Source organism: Podarcis gaigeae, assembly GCF_964106915.1.
Source record: "Podarcis gaigeae genome assembly, chromosome: 1".
Taxonomy (NCBI): domain Eukaryota; kingdom Metazoa; phylum Chordata; class Lepidosauria; order Squamata; family Lacertidae; genus Podarcis; species Podarcis gaigeae.
In genome coordinates, this window is record NC_139678.1 from 131,881,871 (window position 1) to 131,896,466 (window position 14,596).

The window sequence follows — 14,596 nt, forward strand, 5'->3', positions numbered from 1 at the left end:
AACCTTAGGGTATGGATTGATCAGAAAACTAATACCATGTTTGTTGATTGTTCCGTTATTTTGGGACATCCCCCTTCACCTTCATTTTTTTGGCAGATACTTTCAGTTTTATCAAAATGAGGGTTTAACCCTGGCTCCCTTGCTTCGCTATTCCTCCTACAGTAATAATTCACTGTGGTTCATTTGAATCCTGTAATCTGGAACTATTGTGATCACCACTGAACTATAAATTGCCATCTCAGTATAAGTGTGTTCAACATCAAAGTGCAGGTGTAACACTGTTTCCTCTTCTAAAACAAAGGGTTGTTGTATAGTGATAGAACCGAACCAGTTGGCTTAGAAGTACTGGGAGGGAACACTTCTATCCTGCAAGTACCTGTGCCACCAAAAAGTCACTCCAAAGGGACATTGGCAACAGGAAAATTCCCTTCCTTGAATTTTCCTAAGTTAACTTAGGATCCATGCCTTTGTGTTAAAGCTCACAAATCATATGGTTTCTAGAGCACGAGTGTTCGGCATGTTTCAGGGTGTTATTAAGAGTTACATAACATGACATGCTGTCCTGGCATTATTCTAGTAGCACATTTCTGTTCCACTCTTCTGATTTGCTGAGGACAGTACAGTCATACCTTGGTTCTCCCGAACGCTGCAAACTCGGCAGTAAGTGTTCTGGTTTGCAAATGTTTTTTGGAAGCCAAAGGTCTGACGTGGCTTCTGAGGCTTCCGATTGAGTGCAGGAAGCTCCTGCAGCCAATTGGAAGCCACACCTTGGTTTTCAAACGTTTCCGGAAGTCAAACAAACTTCTGGAATGGATTACATTTGAGAACCAAGGTACGACTGTATACAAGATTTCCTTCTCCGCTGTATCAAAAGGAAGCTCTTGTGAGGTAGATTAGGCCAAGAGATGGAGCTTCAAGACTGAATGGGCGTTTCAATCTGAGTTTCCACATTCAGAGTTAAAGCTGCTACACTGTTTTTGCTCCCAAAGTGGCATAGACTGCAAGTGTATGTGTTTAGATAGTCCTCTATTGTGGATTGACTAGTGGTGGTGGATACAGTTGAAAGGATTACATACTATGTATTCTCCCTTGCAAATGGTATCCTTGTTTCTTACTGTACGTACACATGGACTGAGATCCAACACCAACGGGACAGGGCAGCACTTAGCTGTGCTCCCATCACCAGCACCATTGCAGTTTACCAGGAGGGGAGGCAGTGGGGAAGTTGGTGCAGTGTGATTGTGCCTGTACCATGTGCCAGCCCCTCCTCCAACCAAAGGAACTGTGCTTCTCCTATCAGCCAGCCCTTACGTCTGTGGCTGCTGCATCTGCTGTTGAATGCCAGGTTGGTTCTGCATCACTGAGACCTGGGTGGGTAAGCAGGATGCAGTTGCTTTCACCCATCCATGCCTACCTGGGTACATGGTACAGTATCAGGGCAGAGTTGAGGGTCAGGGCAGTTGCAATGGTCTATAGAAATGCCATATATCCCTCCAGGTTCTCTGTCCAGTTGAGAAGGGGGGATCAGAGTATGTGCTCCTGGCATTGGGCAGTCAGGACACATTAGGGATTCTACTGGTTTACCTCTCACCTTGGTGCCCAGTAGTCTCCCTGCTCGCATTGACAGAGGTGGAGTTGAGGACTCCTAGACTGCTGGTTTGGAGGGATTTCCACATCCATGCCGCGGCAACCGGCTCTAGGGTGGCTCAAGACTTCATGGCTGCCCTGATTGCCATGGGGCTGTCCCAACCTGTCTCTGGCGCCAACACATGTGGCAGGCTGCACTTTGGGCCTTATTTTCTCAACTGGGCAGGAAGAGGGTGATCTTGACATTAGTCTCTTGTTGTGGTCATATCGCTTCCTGTTGAAATTCCAGCACCTTTTCCCCTCTACAGAGGCGGGGGACATATGAGGATGGTCCACCCTCAAAGGCTGATTGATCCAATGGGCTTCCAGATGGCTCTGGGGGATTTTATGGCTGCTGATGTTGTTGTTGTTTAGTCGTTTAGTCGTGTCCGACTCTTCGTGACCCCATGGACCACGACTGGTATTTCTGTTGAAGCCCCATCTCTGCAAGGATAGCCTAACTTCTTTTATTTATGCTCTGGTAACATCTAGGTTAGTTTATCTCAACACATTATATATGGGGCTGCCTCTGAAGAAACTAGCTTGTGCAGAATTCAGTGGCCAGCTTGCTCACAGAGGCAAGATGGCTTGAGCATATAATGCCAATTCTAGCCTGACTGCACTGGCTGCCAGTTAGTTTCAGGGCCCAATTCAGAGGTGAGTAGCATCTTTTGCTAACATTCATAAAAGTGTTGTGTCACTAAATATTTTCCAAAATATGCCTTTTATTGGGGAATAATAACCTGATGACAGGTTAGATCGTAAGGAATAACCCATTGACATTTTGGTCACCGCTTGGTTTCAGTGATGTATTGGTGAGAGTGTTGAGCTAGGACCTGGGGGGGAAAGGTAGGGCTCCCATACTCCTGGATTTTCCCAGATATTACCGGGATTTCAAAGGCAGAAGTGACATCCGGGAGGGGGGGGGGATTTCCGGAAGGTGGCGGTTTGTCCTGGATCTTTAGCAAAATTGCACCTTTGTTCTCATTCACCTTTCTGCAACTAGAAACAAACCCTGACCAGATGAGATCTCTGAGGACGGATGAACTTGGTCAGAGCAGAAAACGAGGCGACACTTGTTTCCAGATGGCAGAGCAGTGGGTGCGCCTGGTCCCCCTTCCTGTCTGACTCCCTTTGATTGAAAATGGTGTCCACCTTGCTATGGCCTCTGTTCCTTGAGGGTTCCTATCGCTTACTCTCTTCCCGCCAGGCATTGCACTTCGCCTTCAGCCGTGCCAGGATAAGCAGCGCTGGGTCTGTGTGTATGTGGCACAGGATTGGCTGCTCAAGACCCCCAAGCGCTGCTCTGAGAAACCTAACTGGATTATCATGCAGAATTACAGGCTTTTAGCCAATGGTTACATAAGGTGTTTTCACCAAAAAAAATCGCGTAAAAATCGGGTATAAGAAGCTCATCAATTTTGGGGTGTCCTGGTTTTTTAGTTTTGGAAATATGGCAACCCTAGAAAAAGGTTCAAATCCCATTCAGCTCATTGGGTGACTTTGGGCTCGACAGCATATTTAAGCCTGTGATGATACAAATGGGGAGAAGAACCATGGGCACTATCTTGAGCTCCTTGGATGAAAGATGGGATATAGATGTAAAGAATTGCTGCCTGCTAAATATCTCTCATGTTAAGAGTCTGGTGTTTTTAAAAATATCAACAAGAATTGTTTATCCATGTTCTTTTCCTGCAGTTTGCCACGTGGGTAGATGCTGTTATATTTGTCTTCAGCCTAGAGGATGAAATTAGCTTCCAAACCGTGTACCACCACTATAGCCGTATGGCAAACTATCGCAACACTAATGAAATCCCAATGGTACTTGTGGGTACTCAGGGTAAGTGTTGTCTCATGTGCCATATATCTTTCCTTGAAAAATACTCCATTTAATTGTTTGGCCCTTGTTCTTTTATTTTTATAAGTAAGTCTTTTGAGAGAACTTTGTTGATCTGTTTACCAATAGTACCTAGGAGATTTCTAATAGTGTTCTAAGATTTTGTTTGTAAAACACCCTTATGCCTGGAGGCGGTTGGAGGATGGATGGTGGCTAATGGATTGAGGTTGAATCCTGACAAGACAGAAGTACTGTTCTTGGGGGACAGGGGGCGAGCTGGTGTGGGGGACTCCCTGGTCCTGAATGGGGTAACCGTGCCCCTGAAGGACCAGGTGTGCAGCCTGGGAGTCATTTTGGGCTCACAGCTGTCCATGGAGGTGCAGGTCAATTCTGTGTCCAGGACAGCTGTCCTCCAGCTCCATCTGGTTCACAGGTTGAGACCCTGCCTGTCCACGGACTGTCTTGCCAGTGTGGTGCATGCTCTAGTTATCTCCCACTTGGACTACTGCAATGCGCTCTACGTGGGGCTACCTTTGAAGGTGACCCGGAAACTACAACTAATTCAGAACGCAGCAGCTAGACTGGTGACTGAAGCGGCCGCTGAGACCACGTAACACCGGTCCTGAAAGACCTACATTGGCTCCCAGTATGTTTCCGGGCACAATTCAAAGTGTTGGTGCTGACCTTTAAAGTCCTAAACGGCCTCGGTCCAGTATACCTGAAGGAGCGTCTCCACCCACATTGTTCTGTCCGGACACTGAGGTCCAGCGCCGAGGGCCTTCTGGCAGTTCCCTCACTGCGAGAAGCAAAGTTACAGGGAACCAGGCAGAGGGCCTTCTCGGTAGCGGCGCCCGCCCTGTGGAATGCCCGCCCATCAGATGTCAAAAAGATAAACAAATACCTGACAATTAGAAGACATCTGAAGGCAGCTCTGTTCAGGGAAGTTTTTAATGTGTGACATTTTAATGCATTTTTAATCTTTGTTAGAAGCCGCCCAGAGTGGCTGGGGAAACCCAGCCAGATGGGCGGGGTACAAATAATAAATTATTATTATTATTATTACTTACTCAGAATATGTTTTATGTCTGGTCACTGATGTTTAATTTCCGAGGACTGGGAGCATTTCTTCTTCTTCTTCTTTTTCATTTATTTATTTATTTCTATACTCCTTTATAGTTTTAATAAAAATCTCAAAGCAGTTTACAGCATATTAAATCAATCAATCAATCAATCAATCAATAAAACATTAGCTGGGTGATGTTCCTCCGGCCTCATGTGGAGACGCTTCAGTAGGGCTGGTGAGTGTGGGCCTCGCCCCCTAGGCCAGGTGGAGAGGGCCTTGTAGGGAGTGGCCTTCACATTCACAGCCGGGCGATGTTACACTGGCTTCATGAGGAGCCTCATTATTCTTTTGTCTGTTTAGGACTTTAGGCAAAACATGTTTACCAGGTCTGGAACGTCAAGATAGGCTTTTTTTTTTTTTTTGATAGATGTAAATCCAAGGTGTTCAAATTTCCAGTACCATTTAGTTGAATAAAATATATACAATAAAGCTAATTTATTAATTATATTTGCATTTGGCATTTCTGCATTATGGTACTATGCAATTATATGTTTACAATAGCATCATATGTTGGATTTCTCTTACCCCTGTCACCATAGTTAAATCCACATAGAAGCTTTTGGCCACTATTTTGAAGCATATAAGAAGAACTCTCATTAGTTGCATGATTATTAAATTAACTCTCTTGGATGTGGTTTGCATCCTTGCTTAAAGCCTCAATAAAGCAAATGCTATTTGAGATTGGCCAGTGTAATATATAGGATGTATTTTGTTTTGTCATTTATTTTTATTCTGAAATTTGATGGCAAATTAAATTTCTATAGACCTTGAAGATTTCAGTTCAGGTGCCAGATTAGAGCAAGATTCTATTTAGTGCATCCTAATGGCTTTGATCCCCAAATCCTTCTGTGCTTTCTTGTACTTTTTCTTGTACTTTTACGGCAGTTACCCCTTCTAAGCCTGCATAGTCTCTCTGGAATTGATTTTGGGGGAGGTGAGAGGAACTTCAGATGGGTTATAGGCATCTCCCCCCTCTGTTCAAGCAGAGTACATTCTTCACTGAACCTTCAGTTTCAGACAGTGACCAACCATTGGGAAGCTCACAGAATCAGAGTGTCCGTTGCTTGTTTATAGCATTTGACAATGAAGGTGAATTTTCCACACTCTTTCAGGGCGTATCTAAAGATATTCCAATACACTAAATATTAAGTTTTGAGTAGTGGTTATTCTTGATTCTTTTACGTTGATTTTTAGACTGAACTTGGTGTGAGGGAATGTGCTGCCCAGCAGGGGGAAAATGAATATACCCTTGTCAGTTCATGGAGTGCCAGAATTGTGGCTCAGTCCGGCTCAGTGGGACAAAATCTTACATTTTGGCATGCTCTTTGCTGCTTTAGAGCAGCTTTGAGAATTACCAAAAATATTTTGCAACTTGGTTCTTTCAGTTTCTTTTGATCTGCTTGACCTTTAGGCTAAGGCAAGAGTGAGCAATACCAGGCAACTTTTTAATCTTTACCTTGTTGCATTTAGACAATAGAGTTTGAAAGCTCCTTGTTTATAGAGTTGTCTTTAGAATCTTAATGAGCTCATAAAAAGTACATTCTTAGTTTAGATTGGAGTGTCCAAACTTTTTTCACAGAGAGCCAGATTTGATGAAGTGAACATGTGTGAGGGCCAACTATTTTGTCTGACATACTTTGAACCATTAAAATTAAATACAAATTAACAATTTTATGCAAAGTTGATTGCAAACGGCATACTTTTCATTTCGTCACATGGATGACAAATCTAAACAGGTGTTAAATCACTCTGCCTTTCATATCCAGGAAGCTGAAATATATGTCAGGAACATTGTAAAGTACATTACATATTATTGGTAATAAAGGTTGTCTATCAACTTTTGGGACGCGGGTGGCGCTGTGGGTAAAACTGTGGCGAGGTGGGCTCCTGTCTTTCGGTCCCAGCTCCTGCCCACCTAGCAGTTCGAAAGCACCCTTAAGTTCAAGTAGATAAATAGGTACCGCTTTATAGCGGGAAGGTAAACGGCGTTTCCATGTGCTGCGCTGGTGCTGGCTCGCCAGAGCAGCTTCGTCATGCTGGCCACGTGACCAGGATGTGTCTCCGGACAGCGCTGGCCCCCGGCCTCTTAAGTGAGATGAGCGCACAACCCTAGAGTCGGACACGACTGGCCCATACGGGCAGGGGTACCTATCAACTTTTAAGTTAAAAAAATATGAACAGGAACATAACACCAGGTATACATGTTGTGTCCAAATATATTTATACCTGATTTAGACCAACTGACATTAACAGATTTTACAATGTATTCATCTCAATTGAAAAAAACAACAAGTTGCCTGTACTAATGTGAAGGGTAAAGATGAGATCTGGACTGCAGCAAATAGACTAGGTCTGGTTCAAAGGTAGTGGTTTTGATTCACAAAATGTCATGCAGGTGAGAGTCACTTAGTCTTGTCCTCACACGATTCTTGTTAAAGTTCATAGCAGAGAATGTCTTCTCACACAAATATGTTGAGCCAAACAAGCTCAGCATTTTCTTAGCCAATGTTCGAATCTCTTGAAACCAGCTCTTATCCAGTTGGCGGTAGAAGTTCACAAGAGAGAGCTGTTGGTGACGACACTGCGTAACTCGCTGTCACAATGCAGCTCAATGAACTCGAGCTGCAGCCTGATCTGGAGCATCATTGGGGTCAACAGAGAATGGAGAGGAAGGAGAAAAGGCTGATCTCCTTTTCAATAGTAGCAAAATCCTGAAAGCGCTGTTTAAACTCCCCAGTCAGAGATGGTTGTTTGTGCACTGCTATTGTCTTGTGGAAAACTGTTCATTATTTCCCGCACCGCTGAAAAATGTATGGTATTGGGCTGTGTTTGTGACTATTGCCTTTGGAAAAGTTGCAGTTTTGTTCCAGAGGCCTTGAGGTGTGAATAAAGCTGGTTCACTGCTGCATCTTTCCCCTGAAGACTCATGTTCAGTACATTCAGGTGCTTCGTTATGTCAACCAAAAACCCCAAATCAGCCAGCCAAATAGGATCAGATAATTCTTGCATCGGTTGTCCCTTTGTTTCCAAGAATTCTCCAATTTCCTTTCTGAGAGAGTAAAACCTGACCCCCGACTGAGCCACCTTACATGGTTGTGATACAAAACATCTTCGTATTCAGCTGGAGGTGGCACAGGGCTTTAGAGCGAATAAAATTAATAGTCTTTAGCACTGGTTTCATAACATGATCATATTTGAGATTATTGGCACAGAGAACTTGTTGATGAATGATACAATGGAGTTTAATAGCTTTGCCTCCTTCTTCGATCACCTTGTTACAGATTAGGGTTGATAATCCACTTCGTTCACCAGCCGTGGCAGGTGCCCCATCAGTAATAATCCCAGTAACTTTGTTCCAAGGCATTTTCATGTCATCTATGGTGGAACTAACAGAAACAAACAAATATTTTCGTCTTGTTTGGTCCAGAAGGCTCTGGAGGTCAAGTAACAACTCTTCAGTCACATTCATTTCATCGTCCACCCCTTTCATAAAAATCAGCAGCTGAGCTGTGTCAGATAGGTCTGTGCTTTCATCACAGGCTATTGAAAAGAGGTCAAAATCCACTCTTTTGGACATCAATGGTCTCTTAACATCTGATGAAATATCTTCAGTTCTCCGTACTACAGTGTTAAGAGCCAGGCAAACCCTTGCTTCCTCTCAGGACGGATATTCTCAACCATTTTCATAACACATTCTTTGATAAATTCACCCTCAGCAAAAGATTTGCAATTTTTAGCAATTAATGTTGCCACCTCATAGCTCGCCCTAGTGGCATTTTCATTTGACTAACGGGCTCTTGTGGAAAATCTCTGTTCTGACATTAAAACAGCTTCCAAGTTGCTTACACTTTTCACTGCGTTCATGCCCTGTTAGCTTGTCATATGTGCTATGTCTCGACTGGTAGTTTCTCTTGACATTAAATTCCTTATAAACGGCCACAGTCTCTTGATATATCAGACAAACACAGTGATTCCGTATTTCATTGAAGAAATATTCCACTTTCCACCTGTCCTGGAAGCTGCGGCCCTCACTGTCAACTTTCCTTCTCTTATTTACAGTCGCCATTTTAGAAATTGGCCAGAAGGGGAAGAGATCATGTGAGCGCAGTTCCAGTGCCAACAAGAATTCGCCAGAGATCTCTTCCAAATGAAGTTACACTGTAATGTACAGTGCTAAATGCTGGTGGGTCACAAGTGAGGGGTAGTGTCTGGAGGCAGTGTCTTGTAGCCTCATGTAATAAACTTTGATCTTTTTACTTTTAGCTTTATGCACTCTTCTGCACTATTGTCTATTGTCCCCTGTCCTGAATAAAGAGGGAAAGTGCAGGTTCTCTTCAGTTGCAGCAAAGATGAATTGCCTGCCTTTGTGGCTGTGTGTGGTGAAGACACAGCACAGGGAAAAGGAACGCACCAAATCCTGTGATGTCCAAGAGATTGTGAGAACACAGACTGAGGACGTGCAGTCCCATGGCATTGAAAGATCCAGAGATCCCAGGGGCCCTGAGAGGCACTCGGGGCTTCACTGGGGGCCACAACAGATAGATTTTGCCAAATTACCTGTGGGGCCATATTAAACAGGAACACGGGCCACAACTGGCCCGCGGGCCAGATTTTGGACATGACTGGTTTAGATTAATAATGTGTAGATTACAATTTAGCTGATTAAAATGGTTGTGCCAAATATTTACGTAATAGTGGTTCTATTCAGATGAAATAGTTGAATTAATAAAATCTTCACTAGATAGTTAATGAAAATATAGATTTTTTAAAAATTGCAACTGGATCCTTTGTCTAATTTCTTCTTGGTTCATCTCAGCTATAAGTTTGAGTTATATCTAAAACCCCGCAGAGGGACCATCTGAGAAAAAATGAGCTCTTCCAGTTGATACCCTTTATGACATAGAAGCAGATGGGGCTCCTATATAGGAATGCTTCATCTTGGATAATTTCATTCTGTAAATGACCTACACTTAGCCTCAAAAGCAAAAGGATTATGTGAAACCAAAATGAATTATTCTAGCTTGCTGCATTGTAAAGATTGGGAATGGATTCAAAGTACACAAACAAATACATGCTGCAGTCTGTCATTTTACTACCAATACATAGGGTGGATCTACGAACAGGGGGGGAAAATGCTATGGAAAATCTCATAGATATTTTATTTACTCTCTGGCGCCATCTGGTGTTGCATGTTTTTTGACTAATGTAGTTGAGTCCATAATCCTGAATAGTAGTATAAATATTTTTTAGGGGAAAAATTCAGCCAGCCTCTTGACTGGATTTGAAAAATTGCATTTTGTTTAGGCAAGATCTTATTAGCATGTAGGGAGGGTAGCAAATAAGTTGAATTCGGGATCAGAGGATGAGAAATGACTTTGTGTTTGTTGTCATAAGAGCTTCAACAACTTCCAGTTCTGCGCAGCAAAAAGTGAAATTTCTAGAGTTTTGCAAGGCTATTGATGTCTCCTTTCTTCAAATATCAATAAGTCTGTTCTGAAAAGTGCAGTTCCCAAGCACAGCCTTCATGAGAGAGGAGTGACAAGAATTCTACTCAATATTGATCCAGAGCAAAACTTCAACGTATAGTTAGCAGAGTAAAAACTTAAGCACGTTGCAGGATTCCCTAAAAATAGACCAGAGGAAGTTGTATTTCATGCAGCAGAGTTTGCTACTGCTAGTGAAGGTCACAAATCCATACATTCAAGATTGGCACTGTCCATAAGAAATCCAGTTGCAGCAGACTTAACCTAAACTTACAGTAACTTATAATAAGACTAAAACCTTAAAACTTAAGCATACTGTGTACAGAGCACCACACCAAAGGGAAAGAGAGATAGAAAAGTGAAACTCAGGCTCTTTCTGACCTGTTATTATAGTCAGCATGACCTTGTCTGAAAGAGATGACAGAACCAGTCCAAATCAGCTGTTCAGATTCTCCAAAGGAGTAACCCAAACATCAGGAACCTTCTGCCTGTTTTTAGGCAAAATAAAAACTTGCTGGTTGGCTAGAAACCTCCAGTTTGCATTAGCTTGTATCACACAGAGAAGCTTCCAGAACCCTCCTGAATCAATTAGAATAGGAAAGATCTCTACACATCAGATCAATTTTTCTCTCCAAAAAATGCACACTGACAAGGAAATTCATGAAGCCGTAGTGTGAGTTTCTAATATGGATGTGCCCCAACCACAAGACTTGGTTCAAACCTCCAATCAGCTCCTCAGGAAGCAGTCCACCTCACAGTGTGGTATAGTGGTTAAGAGCGGTAGTCTCGTAATCTGGTGAACCGGGTTCGAGTCTTCGCTCCTCCACATGCAGCTGCTGGGTGATCTTGGGCCAGTCACACTTCTCTGAAGTCTCTCAGCCCCACTCACCTCACAGAGTGTTTGTTGTGGGGGAGGAAGGGGAAGGAGATTGTTAGCCGCTTTGAGACTCCTTAAAGGGAGTGAAAGGCGGGATATCAAATCAAATCCAAACTCTCTCTGTTGTGCTTCATAGGTCCTCCCCCCATTCATTACTGGGTGATCAAAGAACAGCTATAAATTGTTTACTTTTGGCAGAAATGGGTGAAATTTGCAGGAAGAGAAGGCCCTCTCCTAGGATAGCTCCTGTGATAGTTCCTGTAAAATTAAGGGCAAATAGGTAGAGGGACTTCTGTGTGGATTCATTAAGTGATTATTTTTAAAATACCCAGGAAACATTTTAAATTTTATTTTAGTATGTGCTTATCTGCAGATTTTAAAAAAAAATATCTGAATCATCTCTGCTTCAACTGATTCAGCTTTGTACAGATCTCAATTTACCTCAGTTTGAATAAGCCTAAAATCCCTCTAGGCAGCTTGACTTGGAATTTGTTCAAATCTGACGAACACCCCTAGTTTCTACAATGTTTTTCTTTTTTTAAGCATCCAGTTGATTTGGACACAAGATTCCCAAAAGACAGCAAGGTTAGCTTTGCATATTGCTACAAAAACTCAGAAGACCCACATGACCCGTAATTCTTCTTGATATTCTTGGAGTAATGCCAAAGATGCCTCCATGTGGGGAGCATTGATATCTCCCAGCAGGATGGGAATTACAGATTTTTCTTTCTAGGGATAACTCTTTGATCTTGAGCTTCCTCGGTGGCTTCTGCTGATAATGTACAAAGCCGCCTCCTGAGAGTATTTCTCCCCCTGCACTATGCAGGCTGTTTGCTGTCTAATAACAATGCTGAAACCCCTTGCTTTAATTTATGAAATATGTGTATTTATACCCTCCCCCCCCCCCCCATGGTAATAATAAAACAAATTAATAATGCTCAGTTTCCTCTTAAGCTACTAGAATTCATGATTGATGAGCTTTTGAAATCAGATCAAGTGTTCCACTCATTTGTAATCTAGCTGTAATATTCACACTTTAGGTGTATGATGTCCTTGAAGGCCACAGTTCTAAATTATTCTACATTTCTATGGGGATGCAGACTTTTTTTTCTGCCCACAAAAGTCCCAGTTTATTTACCAGCCCTTTTGAATTCTGTCCAATTATGAGAAACACATGGGGTTGAAAGGAAGAAATGAATGAACTTGTGGTGGCCACAGACAGTAGCTCTTTTAAAATGGTACATGGGAATAGTTTAAGGTTCTGGTAAATATGAACAAAATAATGTTTAAGCATCCTAGTGTGCATGACTCAAGACACTGGTCCAAATGCTAGGTGCTTATGCATTTAATTCCATAATTCCTATACCTCAGAATAGGAATTCAAAAATAATTTTAAGTAGAAGTGAAACTGGTCTAAAGAGTACTCTCAGAAAAGTCTGTTTAAAATTTTGTGTCTTGTTTTTGTATTTGATGGAAAAAATCACCCTACTGTTTTCTTTGTAGATGCTATAAGTTCCAGTAATCCTCGTGTCATTGATGATGGTAGAGCGCGGAAACTGTCGAATGATTTGAAAAGATCTACCTACTATGAAACCTGTGCTACCTATGGGCTGAATGTGGAGAGAGTCTTTCAGGATGGTAAATAATTTTTCCTACATAGTATCAAGGAGTACCTAATTCAAATTTATTTTACCCTCTCCACCCTTTAACTATATATAAGGGTCTGGTGACTTCTGTTTCAGTGTATCTGAAGAAGTGTGCATGCACACGAAAGCTCATACCAATAACTTAGTTGGTCTCTAAGGTGCTGCTGAAAGGATTTTTTTTATTAATTGAATCAAGTTGTGTAAAAAATAGATCTTGAGTCATGCTGTAGATCTATAAACATGTGTCTGGGCTCTACCACTTCAGACTGTGGAGGCTTTCATGGTTGAATCATATGCCATGCAAACATTTTCCCTGCACATAAAAACAACATCTAGAAGTCAAAGAGAAGGTCAAGGGAGACTATTTCTCTCTGACATCTAGTTTTCTATGTGGTGAGGATTATTTTGTATGGAAGAGCACTTAGTCATGTGCCCACAGACTGCAGTGGTATAGCTCGCATGCAGATATACCACCCTGGTAAGAACAAAAAGGCATATCATGCTTCACTGCTGCCTCTGGCTCACTTCTTTCACGACAATCTGCTTACTATGGGTGCAGATGCTGTCCAACCCAGGAGCAGCACATCCTGTTTTGCCCCCTGAGGTGAAACAGGAACGTGCTGCTGCCACCGCCTCTCTTACCTCGGATGCGTGGTGATGCCTATCAAGTGGGTATTTCCAGTGAGATCTTTCTCTTACCAGAAACTAGCGCCAGTTCCAGTGCCACTTCTTCTGCCCAAGGGAGCTCCTTCGTCCCACCTCATGGGTGGTCCAGCCCTGTTGCCACCCATAGCTTTTTACAAGTTTTGAAATCAAGCACATTAACTACCATATTTTTCGCTCTATAACACGCACCTGACCATAACACGCACATAGTTTCTAGAGGAGGAAAACAAGAAAAAAAAATATTCTAAACGAAACAGCAGATGTATGATTTTTGTGGTTCATGCTGTGGCCACAGACATGTGATCTGACGGTGAGTTTCGGGTAGCCCAATGCAAAAATCCTGAGGATCCATGTGGATCCGTGCTTTGTAACCACGTTTTAAGTGGGGAGGGAAGGAAAAGCACTCAAAGGACAAGGAACACGTGTGGGGTGGGTGGAGAAGGATGCTGTTAATAATGCAGAAGAGGGGCATAAGAGGAGAAGGCTCCTCTCCTCTTCCGCTTTGCTCCTTTAAAGCAAGCAGGCTCTCTGTCCCTCTTTCCTCCCCACTCAGCAGCTCTTCTCCCGCTTTGCTGCTTCAAAGCAAGCCACGGAGGAGGGAAGGAAGGGGAACCATGGATCCTCTGCTCACGACTGCAGCAGATCCCCCCGCCATCTGTAGGCATTCCCTCCATAACACGCACAGACATTTCCCCTTACTTTCTAGGAGGAAAGAAGTGAGTGTTATGGTGCAAAAAATACGGTATATTGTAGAGTACTATATATGAAATCTAATATGTTGAATCCTTAAGAATCATTATCAGGTGTTATTCCATTCAACTCTCGTGTGTCTCATTTCTCTGGACCAGAGGTCGGCAAGGTTTACTGGCCATGGGCCGGATCACTCCCACAGAGATCGTCCGTGAGCCTGATTGGCGCAGCATGACACCGGAAATCGCGTCTGCACATGTCCGCGACGCTGAAAATTATTTCTGCGCAATGCCAAGACGCCAAAAATCGCGCCTGCACAGAAGCAATTTTCGGCATCTGGACATGTGCAGATGTGATTTTCGGTACCGCTTGAGTCTCCACACCGTGCTGCACTGGTTTAGTGCAGTGCGTGGGGGACTCACTGAGCGGGCGGCTCAGTTCAGGGGCGGCTCGTGGGCCAGTAAAACAGTCTTCATGGGCTGCATCCAGCCCATGGGCCACACGTTGCCGACCCCTGCTCTAGACACTGTCAGGGATATTGACTTAAGGTCAAACTGTTGCCCGCTAACCAAACCCTCCTGTATAAGCTTAGCAGTCCTGAAATAAGATCAGAGGTCCTGTTGTATATCGGTAACTGGTTAAGAAACA

The 14,596-nt window shown here is 43.1% G+C and overlaps 1 protein-coding gene across 4 annotated transcripts in view; it reads left to right on the forward strand.

Annotated features, from left to right (window-relative positions):
• The window catches only part of AGAP1 (ArfGAP with GTPase domain, ankyrin repeat and PH domain 1), a 316,238-nt gene that overhangs the window by 53,988 nt on the left and 247,654 nt on the right, over window positions 1–14,596 (forward strand). For all 4 annotated transcript variants that reach the window (XM_083706024.1, XM_083706025.1, XM_083706026.1 and 1 more), the window contains 2 exons: window positions 3,325–3,466; window positions 12,450–12,584. In XM_083706024.1, the coding sequence (XP_083562150.1) occupies window positions 3,325–3,466; window positions 12,450–12,584 (277 nt within the window). The remainder of the gene's footprint in view (window positions 1–3,324; window positions 3,467–12,449; window positions 12,585–14,596) is intronic.